Raw genomic sequence first — 15,060 nt, forward strand, 5'->3', positions numbered from 1 at the left:
GACACCATGAACCATGAACCACGTGTCTATATCTGCAGTGAGCTGAGATTTGAGATTTGAGAATGGGGCATCTGTTATTATCACTGAGACATCGATTTAAGGTCTTGAGATGACTTATGGCTTTTTCGTTGTGATACCTATGGACTGCGTAACGTAGCCACTTAACATCAGATGAACCATGAACTAGTTCACCCATATAAGAAATAAATAAAATCATAACTTTCTATAGTTCATCATCCTCTGACTTAATTGATTATAGAATTAATACTAATTTACGAAACATTTTTAACAATGCAAATTTATAAAATAGTCATGGTCGTCACTCTACATTTTTTTCAGCTTGGCAATTAGCTACCTAAGTAGGTAGCTGATTGCCAAGCTGAAAAAAGTGAGATACCGCTTTTTTTTTTTTTCGCATACCTGGTTGGAGGAGCTCACAGCCCACCTGGTGTTAAGTCGTTACTGGAGCTCATAGACATCTACAACGTAAATGCCGCCACCCACCTTGAAATATGAGTTCTAAGGTCTCAATATAGTTACAACGGCTGCCCCACCCTTCAAACCGAAACGCATTATTACTTCACGGCAAAAAAAGGTAGGGTGGTAGCACCTGTTCGTGTGAACTCACAAAAGGTCCTATCACCAGTCATTACGCAAATTATAATTTTGCGGGTTTGACTTTTATTACACGACTAGCTGACCCGGCAGACTTCGTAGTGCTTCAATCGATAAATAAAAGACCTAAACTTTTGTATAAAATAAACATAAAACAAACAAAAGGAATCCGTCCGACGGGGGATTTTTATTTAATTCCGAGCATTTTCATATTTATCTACCTTTTAAACCTTCTCTAGACTTCCACAAATAATTCAAGACCAAAATTAGCCAAATTGGTCCAGCCGTTTCCGAGTTTTAGCGAGACTAACGAACAGCAATTCTTTTTTATATATTACACAACGTTATTCCTTCACCATGTCAACCGTGAAAATATTTTGTTATGTAGGTACGTATTTTATTAGAAAAATTGGTACCGAACGTCTTCTACCGATCCTTTAGGTCACGACGACTTCAAAACCAGTTGACTGCCACTAACCAGAGGCCACGACGACTGCTGCCACTATCGAGTTTTTGCTTCTTTTTTTTTCAGTATTGCAATTGACTTCAAGGTATGTCTTGGTGCCAGCGTCGAGCTTAATATCTTCAAATATTAGGTAAGTAATTTAAACTGAAAATAAAGATGAACGAAGTTGATTTAATTGAATTTTAGCCTATGGGAATTAAATTGATTGAAATGGAATAAGACGATATGAAATGAAATGGTTTGAAAAATCTTCCCAGTAATGTGGTAGGAATTGACTAAGACTTTACTGGTCTTTTTAGAAGATCCCGAGAAACCTTTAACAGATTTGTACACTTTGATAGATGCTAAACGGCCAATAAACCATCATGTTAATAAGCCAATAATATTACATGCTTAAACCCGAAAAAATATTACGGTTTTACATAACAATAAAACCGATATTATGTGCCGAGAAGGAAAACATACAGCATTGTATTATGAAGAAGCAGTGTGTACTTAGCTTAAATTCCTTGTCTATGTCCAACCATAGACAGTCAATTTAGTTCCATCTTTAGCCGCTAGGTGCTGCCAGCAAGTATAAAGGAAGCGCAGCCATCTTTGATCTTCCCCCTTAGAAATAAGGTGACACTCTACAAAACTTGCATACGCCCCGTCATGACCTATGCAAGTGTAGTGTTCGCTCACGCGGCCCGCATACACTTAAAATCCTTTCAAATCATTCAATCCCGTTTTTGCAGGATAGCCGTCGGAGCCCCGTGGTTCGTCAGGAACGTCGACCTCCATGACGACCTGGACTTAGAGTCCATCAGTAAGTATCTGCAGTCGGCGTCCATGCGCCACTTCGATAAAGCGGCACGACACGAGAACCCTCTCATCGTGGCCGCCGGTAACTACATTCCCGATCCTGCGGACAGAATGGAAAGCAGTCGACGTCGCCCAAAACACGTCATCTCGGATCCTCCCGATCCACTAACGGTGCTTTTAGGTACTTCAAGCACCGGTCACCGTTCTCGTCGAACCCGACGCTTGCGTCGAAGGGCTCGACGAGTAAATTAACTCTCAGACACAGCCTGAGTTTGTCGCCGGATCTTCTCAGTGGGTCGCGTTTCCGATCCGGTGGTAGATTCTGCGAAGCACAGCTCTTGCTAGGGTTCGTGTTAGCAACATCGTCAGGTTTGAGCCCCGTGAGCTCACCTACTAAAGTTAGGGTTACGCTGACATAGCCTCTCAAGGCTATCAGCTTAGGTAGGAAGAAAAAAAAAAAAAAAAAAAAAAAATCTTCATAGTCTTCACCAGGAAGAACTTCCTGCAATGCTGTATGTTTTCCTTCTCGGCACATAATATCGGTTTTATTGTTATGTAAAACCGTAATATTGATGTGCCTTTGGAAAACATACAGCATTGTATTATGAAGACGTGTTTGTTATCTGCTGGTGAAATTATTAAGCACAACGCTATGATGAAATAGGTAAGCTATAAAATTATGAAGCGCAATGATAATGTTCATAATTTATATAATTATTAAATCGAAAAAACACAGCTGTTAACTTTCATGTTAATTCAATAATTAAAAAATATTTATAAGTTTGTAATAAACATTTTATCTTGTATATACAAGAAAATGTATAAATTGTATAAATGATGTATATGCAACATGAGTAAATGATGGGTAAATGTTTTGAAAAAAAAGAATCGTGAGGATCTTTAGGAAGCTCTATTATTCGGCAATAATTATTGTAAACGTTTGGATGATTTGCAATTGCCTCTAGAAAGTATTTCGTCTATTGGTTCATTATCAATCCATCTCAGAGGCTACTGCTGATCTACAACTTCTTAGAGATGGGTTGATGCCACTACCTCGTAAGGTTGAACGAAGACCAGTTTCCAATTACAGTACGGTATGCCGCTTTTGTGACAACACACATAGTTAGAAAAAAAATCCTGACGAATCTTACTGGGCATGTCTTTAGTTTCATGTTTAGAAAGCACTTATGCAGATTATTGACGAAAATGGATTTCAATTTTAGACCCAAAGACTGGTATCAGAAAGATGTTTTTCTCTGTTATCAAAGAAACTGTCTTTAGAAATGTTGAGCAAAGTAAGGTTATTAACTCTGCGTCCAGTAGCCAGCAACATGGTTGTTGGTGTCCTTCAAGCTACCTTGAGGCGTGATCTGGTGGTTGGGTTTGAAGAAAACCAATTTAGAACTATTCTCGGATCTCATGTGAATGGGACTATACTTAGTAAAGTTGTAATAAGTAGTTGAATTTTGTTTAGTTATTCCGATGGCTTTTTTAGAATAGCAATTTTTATTAGAGAGCTTGAGAATGTTTGCTGTCCTACATGTATGTTGTCCACAGAAAGTCGACAGCGCTGCTTTATGCAGAAGGATTGTTTTACAGGCAAAATTTTCTTTTTGGAAAAGAAAAAAGAATTTGGCAACATCTGCAGACTTAGGATCAATTTTAAAACTGTAGCACCATATGCACCATCTTCTAGTTGCTGGTAAGTATGCTGGCAAAGTGGATTGACACCAGCTAATTTTCAATAAATCTTCTCCTGTGTAGACCAGTCTATTATTTGTACAACCTCCCCCCCCCCGTTTCTAAGCTTTCAGGGTTAATGTTTACCCTGTGGAGGAGGCAGGTTTTGGATTTCGTGCGAGTTATCTAGCGTTCGGGATCTGAGGGCTTGGAAACCCAAATGCTTTCGCTCAGTCTGGAAACACTACCAGGTAGGTTCCCTAGACACTGTTGAAGTGAGTCAGTACTCTGGGGAAAAGGTTGAGAGGAGGAATTCTCCATGCTAGTTGCATCCTCTACGGTCTGCTGAAGGTATCCAATCTTGGTCGGCGAATGGGTTTATATCCGGATGACCCCACTTTCGAAAAACTTTTGTGGTCACTTGTGGTAAAAAGTGCCATTTCGCAGGTTGATTTCCTCGTGATAGCCTATCGGCTACGATGTTGTACCTCCCCGAGAGATTATAAGCTGACAGTTATCTTGAACTTATCGCTTAGTTTAAAAATCGAAAGGTCAACCGCTAGTGAAATACTTTCAGATTCATTTTGATTGTCACTACCATTGCAAATAGCTCTTTTGTGGTTGAGCCGTTTCAGTTGTTGAGCTGACTATAGACAGGACGTTAATATTTTGTCTAATTGTAACCCCTACCCATATCCGAAGCTTCCGTTGCCAGGAAATGGTTGGTTTTGTGTATCGGCAATGTCTGACATGTGGCTCCGCGTCAGCACTGCATTTAATTGTTAACACATGCAGGATGGCCTGTTTTTTACGGGGGTGTTTTTTCTTGAAACTTCGCAAGAAAATTTGCAAGTTAACATAGAGTGATGTAATTCCGTCAGAGTTTGAGCTAGAATGTTGTTGAGTGGCCACTTTATTTCTCTCAATTTTTCATCGAATCCCTAGCCATGTCATCTCTTGAACCAGTGTACTAATTGATTTTTTGTAAGGCTTATGTGGCCTGAAGTAAGGCCTTTGTAAGGCTTATGTGGCAGCTTATGTGGCCTGAAGACTCAACTTGGACTTCTTTTGATGGACCAGGAGGGACTTGCGTAGGTGGGATAACACTCAACATCCCTTTGCACGCAATGTTTCCGTGACTGAGCATGCTATGCAAGCAAAAAAGGTGTATTTGTCTTCATGGACCAAGAGAAAGTCGCGTAGGTAGGTTAACATTTGACTTCCCTATGTACGTAAGGTCTTCGCGACCGAGCATGTTATGGGAGCAAAAAAGTTTATTTGTCTTGGTGAAACAAGATCAAGTCGTGTAGGTAAGCTAGCACTTCGACTTTGCACGCAATGTCTCCGCGACCGAGCATGCTATGGAAGCAAAAAGGTGTATTTGTCTTCAAGGACCAAGAGAAAGTCGCGTAGGTACGTTAACATTTGACTTCCCTATGTACGCAAGGTCTCCGCGACCGAGCATGCTATGGGAACAAAAACGTTTATTTGTCTTGGTGAAACAAGATTAAGTCGTGTAGGTAAGCTAGCACTCTACTTTGCACGCAATGTCTCCGCGACCGAGCATGCTATGGAAGCAAAAAGGTGTATTTGTCTTCAAGGACCAAGAGAAAGTCGCGTAGGTACGTTAACATTTGACTTCCCTATGTACGCAAGGTCTCCGCGACCGAGCATGCTATGGGAACAAAAACGTTTATTTGTCTTGGTGAAACAAGATTAAGTCGTGTAGGTAAGCTAGCACTCTACTTTGCACGCAATGTCTCCGCGACCGAGCGACCGAGCGACCGAGCACCCTACATAATGGAAATTGACATGCCAGCCCAGATAATCCAAAATCTTCACGGCTTCTGCAGCCTGAAGTTTCAACTTGGATTTGTCTTGGTCGACCAAAAGGAAGTCGTCTAGTAGACACTAGCACTCGAGTTCCCTTTGCACGCAAGGTCTCTGCGACCCGCATGTTATAGAAGCAAAAAGGTGTGGCTCTGAAGCCAGACCGAAGGGTAGGCATGTCATTTCATACTAACTCATAAGAAGGTACCGATTCCTTCCTGAAGGTACTGATACTGGTACCTTGGTACTGATCCTCAAGAAGTATCGACGAAATTTTGCGACCTATACTAGAAAAATATTCCTAAGAAATGTTCAATTTTATCATCCAGTCCCCTGGGTGGGGAAAGTTTGGTACCGAGGTGTCCGAAAACAGTTAGGTGTTTTATCTTTACGACCTTGTTCAACTCTCGAAAATAGAAAATTGGACGCATTGATCCGTCGCTTTTCTTCCGCAGAAAAAGCAATTTTTTTTTTTTTTACGGTATTTGGTAATCATACATGGTTTACAAATTATTACAATTTTGGTGGCACTCAGTGCCTCCCGTCGGTGTCTTCAATTGCCCCCTCTGGATTGTGCCAGATGTTACAGACTATAATTGTTTATCATGTTTGGCTTGCCTTTTGTACGAGGTTGTGACAAATAGGATTGTAGCCCTCCGAGGGACTGAATAGATTTCAATTTAGTATTATCAAACAAAAATTCCTCAATGAGTGGTGCGTTGGCAACAGGATACTTTGTTAGAGATCACGGAAATTAAACTTTGACGTCTTATTTTTATCCATACGGCCCTTTTTTCCGCATACAATCTATGACGCTTTTACGGATAACTTGTACGACGATTTGCCAAAGTTTTCAGTAATTATGTTACAAAGATTATTAGCTTAAATCTGTTGTGTTTTTGTCAAAATTTCCGTATTGACGAGATCAATTTGTTTACAACAATTTTCGTTACATTCAATTGTTACACACAGTTGATGCATTATTAGATTTACAACGTCACTGACCTGGTGGGATAACGAGCCGTTTCGAAGATCGACCGTTACCTTTGAATCCCGTCGTTTCTTACGCAGAGACTCCTTTTGTTCTTTTTCGCTTGACGAGCTGTTCGAACGTGAGGCGTCTCCATCGCGTCTCGCCTGGACATCTTCCCTCTCGGAAATTATGGAGCTTGACTCAACATCACCTCCAACAGATGACGCGTGATTCATGGCGTCCGATGATAGGATTGGTAAATAATACTCGTAATGATTGCAAAATAACACTCATAGAAACACAAAATAAATATTTTTTGCAATTAATAAGAAGTCGAATAAACATTTGTGGATTTGCGACTTCACAGTACGAAAGTACACAACGCTATGAAGATCAATTATTTTTTTTTTTTTTTTTTTTTTTTTTTTTCCTACCTAAGCTGAGAGCCTTGAGAGGCTATATCAGCGTAACCCTAACTTTAGTAGGTGAGCTCACGGGGCTCAAACCTGACGATGTTGCTAACACGAACCCTAGCAAGAGTCGTGCTTCGCAGAATCTACCACCGGATCGGAAACGCGACCCACTGAGAAGATCCGGCGAGAAACTCAGTGGGCTGTGTCTGAGAGTTAATTTACTCGTCGAGCCCTTCGTCGCAAGCGACGGGTTCGACGAGAACGGTGACCGGATGAAGATCAAAGATGGCTGCGCTTCCTTTATACTTGCTGGCAGCACCTAGCGGCTAAAGATGGAACTAAATTGACTGTCTATGGTTGGACATAGACAAGGAATTTAAGCTAAGTACACACTGCTTCTTCATAATACAATGCTGTATGTTTTCCAAAGGCACATCAACATTATATTAACAAACTAAACCACTTCAATTAATTTTACAACTCGCGTTAACGCGGTCACTATCAATAGAACTAAAATTTTACTCTTTAACACATAATTAGAAAATTAACAGTTTCATCAGTAAAGGATATAACTAATTAAATTATTTATTAATAAATAAAGGCTTACAATTGATTTGTATTTCAACTACAGATCCACTAAAACGCTACCATTGTGTTGTCTTTACCTTTTACTAATCAGAGAATCAGAGGTTAAGAGAGGAAAGTAGCAAAAATAAAGTCGACAACCGCATAATTTGTAGAAAAACATTATGTATATTATCTATGGTAGATACAGCTACTGGCAATACTAGTTTTGCCCGTTGCCGCCAATTTGCGATTTTGAGTTATTTGACACTACGACGAAAGAAGGAATACTTTAACTTGCTACAAAACTACAATTTTAATCTCTTATCCAGTTAATCACAACGTCTGACTGGTCTGAATTTCTGAAAATAATTTATAGCCAAGGCTTTCCGATCACACTGTAACACTTTTTAATTTACAATTTAAAACACAGGGAAGTGAAACAAGACAACAAAAACAAAATTGTCAAACTTGCGACTTCAAATTAAAATCAAAATACAACAACTACAAGTAAAAGTAAAATGTCTTATAATTTGTCGGAGGGTGCCTTAGAGGTAAGAAACTTTGTATGAATACTACAGATTGGAATACTACAGATTACGAACTGTTCGTACGAAGTTAAGAACTGGTACCTCATCACAAATGTAAACATTTCTTTCTTTCAACAATTCAACATTCAACAACTTTCAAACATTCTTTCACATCACCTAAGATACCTATATTTTAATAAGATATCTTGATTTTTATCTCTAATAAAATAACATAAAATCATTTATTAGATGCAATACCCACATATTCTAAAAAAAAAGTTCTCTAATAATAATAAGTATAAGAGGAACAGAAAAAACATAAGTACCATCTGGCTCTGATTTGAACTTCCCTGCATGGAACACCATGGAATGGGAAACATCCCGAGCCTTGACCTGTGCTTCTGCAAATTAGGAATGAAAAGATTCCCCAGTGATAGAGAGTGGTATTGTTGTCCATCATTTCATAATGTGGACTGTTTAAACAAAAAAATCATAATTTATAAAAGCCTATGGCATCTGTGACATCTTTAAATACTAAATAAGAACCTCATTGCATTTCATAAATAAGTAAAAGTCTTTAGGCACAACTATACAGCACAAGGCACAAAGCTGGTAAAATTATGGAGCAAATTAATCAATAATTACATTATACAAAAATCGTGTTCCTGCAAGACTTTTCACTGGTGGTAGGACCTCTTGTGAGTCCGCACGGGTAGGTACCACCGCCCCGCCTATTTCTGCTGTGAAGCAGTAATGCGTTTCGGTTTAAAGGGTGGGGTAGCCGTTGTAACTATACTGAGACCTTAGAACTTTTATCTCAAGGTGGGTGGCGCATTTACATTGTAGATGTCTATGGGCTCCAGTAACCACTTAACACCAGGTGGGCTGTGAGCTCGTCCACCCATCTAAGCAATAAATTAAAAAAACTAAATTTTTATTTTAGACCATAATGAAGGGTGGTAATTATGATGCACCAATAATACAAATGCTGGGTACGAAGAAGATTCAAGGGAATGATGCTGGGGATAGATACAGATTATTGGTATCAGATGGAAAATATACATATAGTTTTGCAATGTTAGCCACACAGTTGAATATTATGTTGCTCTCTGGAGAACTTACAGATTACTCTGTGATACAAGTTGATCAGTTTGTTACAACATTGCTGAAGAATGTTGGGAAAGGTGAAAAGTAAGTAAATTAGATGAACAAAATATTTGGGCTGTCTCAATTTTAAAAGATACATAGCTGAAACCAGAAATAATATCACAAGCAATGTGATTATATATCACTCAATATGGGTGGTGGTATATAACTTGTTGATACTTATGGTAATCACTTAGCACAACAGGCTGTGGGAATGTTCACCTATATAAATTCATAAAATACTTATGAGATCTTTGAAATTGCAACACATTATATTATGGATAATGTTCACAGTTGATATTAAGCTGTATGTAGTCATCATATTATGTTGTAAAAATTAATAAGAAAATTTTCTATATGATCAGGAATTACCAAGCTAGAAACCCTAGTGATGATATTGCACTAGAATGCACAAATAGGTCAAAACTTTACCAACGTTCCAGTATGGATATTCCATATTATCTTTAAAGTCAATTACTGTTTTCACAAGTTTTTTTAAAGATTTTGAATTACAACTCCCAATATAATTTTCTCCAGATCTACCACCAGTACTGTCACTTACCTATGTTTGTGTTCAAAAATGTTTACCTTTAAGAAAAGTTTTCTTTAAAAAAAGGGTCTTTGATCTAGAATATTAAATAATTAAAACATATTTCACAATTGATGAATAATGATTTCAAAATTAAATTATTTTTCAGGCGTGTTATTATCATTCTAGCTTTGACCATTATAGCAAATGGTCGAGATGTTCGTCATAAGATAGGTAATCCACAACCATGGTCAGAGGAAGCAACATCAGCTCAACGCCCAGAACCAAAGCCTGCACCAGTAACTCCAAAGTTTACGGCTAAAGTAGAACCAAAAGCTGCTAATCTCGATTCCAGTATGCTCTCGGTTAAAATGACCAATCCAATCTCTAGCCTTAGTCCTTATCAAAATAAGTGAGTATCTGAGAAGAAAAAATATTCCATTTAATTAAAGCATGATGAAAACCAAACCAAGCCATTTTCTTCTGCCAAGTATCAAAATGATATTAATTAGTAAATCTTGAATATCGTATCTTGAATATATAAAAACAAATAATTCATTTTAGATGGGTAATAAGAGCTCGTGTAATGTCAAAAACACCTATAAGAACATGGAGTAATGCCAAAGGTGAAGGAAAACTATTTAGTATGGATCTATGTGATGAAACCGGAGAAATTAGAGCCACAGCTTTCAAAAACGAATGTGACACATTCTATGATATGATTCAGGTAATGAATAGAACTAAAATACAAGAAAATTGTAATATTTAACACTATAAATGGAAATATTCAACAATCAAACATCTACATTATGGTTAGGTAGATATTAATTAATGTGATTAAGGGCTAAAATACTTGGCTGGATTCATTTTATACATTTCTCACTGTAATATAATATTCACTTAATTGTTTAATGCTGTAACTTTTCTTACAACAAATTACATGCTGTAATTTGATTGAACGTTCGTTACACTTTGAACACAAAAAATTTGTCACTTATTTTAGGTGGATAAAGTATACTACATAAGTCGGTGTGCAATCAAAACTGCCAATAAGAAGTTTACAACGTTGAAGAATGATTATGAGATGACATTCACTGCTGAGACTGTCGTGAGTGAATATGTTGGAGATGAGTCTGCTGTGCCAACAGTCCAGTATGACTTTTTACCGATCAGCGAGATTGCTAATAAAGAAACTGAAACGCTGATAGGTAAATAAAATTATTTGTTAAAAGATTTTTTTACGTATATATCCTGCTTTGTAGTCTCATCTCGTCTACTGGTGGAACTAGTAAAATATCTTCTATTTCATTTAATTTTCAGTTTTATGAGCTGCTGTTTCCTACTTCATTCCTCTTTAAAACTAAGTACTGGTGGTAGGACCACTTGTCAGTCCGCGCGGGTAGGTACCACCGCCTTGCCTATTTCTGCCGTGAAGCAGTAATGCGTTTCGGCTTGAAGGGTGGGGCAGCCGTTGTATACTGAGATCTTAGAACTAATATCTAAAAGTGTGTGGCGCGTTTACGTTGTAGATGTCTATGAGCTCCAGTAACCACTTAAAACCAGGTGGGCTATGAGCTCGTCCACACATCTAAGCAATAAAAAAAAAATACAAATCCGTATTAAGTTAAAAGGTTGTAAAGATACCACTGCAGAGAACAGTTAAGTTGTTCAAGGTGGCATTACAAGTGACAAGTCCAATGTCCATAATATTTTACTAATAGTCAACTGTGACTATTATCACATAAGGTTCCTTTAGCGTCTAAATTTTTATTAACAACTAGCTGACCCGGCAGACTTCGTAGTGCCTCAATCGATAAATAAAAGACCTAAACTTCTGTATAAAATAAACTTATAACAAACAAAAGGAATCAAAGAAAAAACAAAATTGTTATTTTTATTTAATTCCGAGCATTTTCTTAATTATCTACCTTTTGAACCTTCCTGGACTTTCACAAATAATTCAAGACCAAAATTAGCCAAATCGGTACAGCCGTTCTCGAGTTTTAGCGAGACTAACGAACAGCAATTCATTTTTTTTTATTGCCCTTGTAGGCAGACGAGCATACGGCCCACCTGATGTGGAGTGGTTATCATCGCCCACAGCAATGCCAGGGGCAGAGCCAAGCCGCTGCCTACCGATTATATATAATATTACGCTAATTATATGAGACTGCAATTTAAAATAAATTATATTTCAGATCTCATAGGTGTTTGCAAGTCAGCATCAGATGTCCAAGAGTTAACAGCTAAAAGTACTGGGAAACTACTTAAGAAAAGAGAAGTGATGCTAGTTGACGCTTCTGGTGGGGCTGTAAGTATTATTCACAATCCATTATAATTAAAAAAAAAGGTTTTTGAAATAATATTTGACATCATTGCAGGTAACACTAACGCTGTGGGGCAATGAAGCTGAAAAGTTTGAGGGAAACACAAACCCAATTTTAGCAGTAAAGGTATGTTAAAAATATAATTGAATTATTTTAAATTCGTCCTAAACTCTCAAACAAGGTACAAGCAATCATTAAACAAATCTCTTACACTAGTTTATCTTTTCTCTTGAAACGACAAACATTAATTGCTTGATTTACTGATTTACTAAAGATCCTTGTAAGTGTGCAATCCATGCTCTCTATTCATCTCTTATTTTCATGCCATTATAGATCTGACTTATATAGGCATGCACTATTCAGAGTGGAATCACTACATAGTATAAAACAAAGTCGCTTTCTCTGTCCCTATGTATGCTCAAATGCTTAAAACTACGCAACGGATTCTGATGCGGTTTTCTTTAATAGACAGAGTGATTGAAGAGGAAGGTTTATATGTATAATAACATCCATTAAATAGTGGAAAAATCAATAATAAATAACAGTTTCCCAAGCGTAGCGAGGGCGGGCGCTAGTTAGTAATAAACAAGTTGATCTATATTTGAACAGGGAGCTCGTCTAACTGAATTCAACGGCAGTAAGTCGTTGTCTTGTTTATCGAGCACAATGCTGCGCTTGAACCCAGATGTACCTGAAGCTCACAAACTAAGAGGCTGGTACGACAACGGAGGGGCAGATGCCGATATCGTCAACATATCTGCTAAGTTAGTGTAATTTGAAATATTATTTTACTAATTTCTACCTATCAACCAAAAGATTTATATCCAATGATACATTTTGTATCCCTAATAGAAAATATGCTCTGAGGAATTATTTGCGATGATCCCCTCATCACCATTATTATCGCACCTCCCGCCATCGGAGCAGAGTTCATCTATATTATTTGGAACCGCTGCGTTCATCGACAGTGCGTTTCCAGAGGTCTTTTTTGTCACGTACCATCCGGCTATGGAATGAGCTCACCTCCACGGTGTTTCCCGAGCGCTAATACATGTCCTTCTTTAAAAGAGGCTTGTGGAGAGTATTAAGCGGTAGGCAGCGGCTCGGCTCTGCCCCTGGCTTTGCTGAAGTCCATGGGCGACGGTAACCACTCACCATCAAGTGGGCCGTATGTTCGTCTGCCAACAAGGACAATAAAAATAAAAGAATAATCACGTTTCTGTTACAGGTCGGGTAACTTCACGGGTGGTTCAAATGAATGGATATCGTTTTCGGAAGCCGAGAGCCGTCAACTGGGCACCGGTGAGAAAGGCGATTACTACAGTCTTCTCGGCGTATTGACGTTTACGTTTTCCGAAAATGCTGTGTACAAGGCATGTCCGCAAGAACAGTGCAACAAGAAACTTGTCGATCAAGAAAATGGCCTATTCCGATGCGAGAAATGTAATAGAGAATATCCTAATTACAAACACAGGATCTTATTGGCGGTATGTTATTTTCACATAGATACAAATAGTACATTAATAGCTTTTGCCCGAGACTCCGTACGCTTGGAATACCCCCCACTTCATCTATGTAGAAAGTGAAAATATTTTGAAACATTATTTATCGGTGCTCCACTTGTATTGGTCTTACCGTGATGTTTTATATAGCCTTCCTCGATAAATGGGCCATCTAACAAATAATTTTTGAAATCGGACCAGTAGTTTCTGAGATTAGCGCGTTCAAACAAACAAACAAACTCTTCAGCTTTATAATATTAGTATAGGTTGTTATGAAACAAACCCCAAACGATTATAATAACAGTATTTCGTCGGTTTTTATGAATCTTATTCAGAATTAAAACAACTTTTACGCTTTTTATTATTTAGGACGTTTCTAATTGCTGAATTGAATTATTGAATGATTTAAATTTTTGTTTTCGTTAGGCAAACGTCTCAGATCCTACTGGCGACCAACGTGTCACACTTTTCAACGAAGCCGCAGAAACAATGTTGGGCAAGTCCGCCGAAGAAATTGCACGTCTGTCCGAATACGACAAGAACGAATATAACAGAATCTTTGACGAAGTGAAATTCAAAACTTTTATCTTTAAATTCCGTACCAAGATGGAAAATTTTAATGTAAGTATGTTGTCTATGGCACATTATAATCATATATATGTGCAAGATTTTATAATAAAAATATTCTAATGCAATAACAATAATATTATTATTTAAATTAGAGATATAATGAATCAAACCTTTTCTAAAATGGCTACATCCTTTTTTTTCTATTGTGCGTTCAGTGCCTTTGTTCACACACCTTTTGTAGCTCCGATTTTCTAACTTCAAAGCCTGGTACTATTAATTAACGAATATTGTTTTATCCAATGTTACACTACTGCATTTGCAATTTTAATATTATCTATTGCAATGAGCTAATAGTCGTCACCCGAATCAATTTGTTTGTTTATACAGGCAATTATGCCTTTATTTTATACCATATCTTCATTCAGAATACAATTATTGCATGTTTCCTATTTTCCATTTTAATGTAAATTTCTAATAAATTTATTTGATAAAATAGACAGTGAACCACAGAAAATTATGATTGTTTTTATTAAGTCTAGTCATACCATATAGTTTGATTGATAATACAATCGTAATATACTTGATAAATTATAGTGTTCGTCTGGTAAGCAGATGGGGGAAGGAAGATCTAACAACTGATCCCATACTATATATTTTAAACAAGTAAATCAAATAACGTTCTTATGTCGTGTTGTAGGATGAATCCAGGCTGAAGACGACCGTAGTTAACGTACAACCCGTCGACTATAAGGACGGTATTGCCAGACTTCTCAAGAACATAAAAACGGCCACTGGAGTACAAGTTTAATAATTATTTTCATACTTTTTTCGATTTTTAGTATTCAAACAAAAATTAATAGTGTCAGCTGTTAACGAAACATTAAACTACCTGTTTATTGAAATTAGAATACAGCCAAAAAATGTATAACGTTACGATTTAAAATCATGCCTTATTACTAAAATTATTGTAAAGTGTACGCAACTTATTATGAACATTATAATATACTAATTGTTATTTTTAATAAAATTAATTCTAAATATAATAAGTATTCATTACTCTATACTAAATTTCGCTCTTAATTTTGAAGGGTTTCGGTCAGATTACAAACTG

General features: G+C 37.3%; 1 protein-coding gene and 1 long non-coding RNA gene across 2 annotated transcripts; both read left to right on the top strand.

Moving 5' to 3' along the window:
• Positions 1 to 2,437: 2,437 nt before the first annotated feature.
• On the top strand, positions 2,438 to 3,516 carry LOC149502532 (uncharacterized). Its single transcript, XR_016323415.1, has 2 exons — positions 2,438 to 2,549; positions 3,443 to 3,516. It is a non-coding gene; the product is annotated as an uncharacterized LOC149502532 (long non-coding RNA).
• A 4,052-nt stretch (positions 3,517 to 7,568) lies between these two features.
• On the top strand, positions 7,569 to 14,988 carry RpA-70 (replication protein A 70). Its single transcript, XM_028187238.2, has 12 exons — positions 7,569 to 7,697; positions 7,779 to 7,899; positions 8,819 to 9,066; positions 9,720 to 9,962; positions 10,115 to 10,277; positions 10,554 to 10,758; positions 11,749 to 11,861; positions 11,932 to 12,003; positions 12,487 to 12,641; positions 13,106 to 13,364; positions 13,806 to 14,000; positions 14,647 to 14,988. The coding sequence occupies exons 2-12, from the start codon at positions 7,867 to 7,869 to the stop codon at positions 14,755 to 14,757; spliced, it is 1,797 nt and encodes a 598-aa protein (XP_028043039.2). The 5' UTR covers positions 7,569 to 7,697; positions 7,779 to 7,866; the 3' UTR covers positions 14,758 to 14,988.
• Positions 14,989 to 15,060: the final 72 nt, after the last annotated feature.

This window comes from Bombyx mandarina, chromosome 08 (genome assembly GCF_030267445.1).
Source record: "Bombyx mandarina strain Sakado chromosome 08, ASM3026744v2".
Taxonomy (NCBI): domain Eukaryota; kingdom Metazoa; phylum Arthropoda; class Insecta; order Lepidoptera; family Bombycidae; genus Bombyx; species Bombyx mandarina.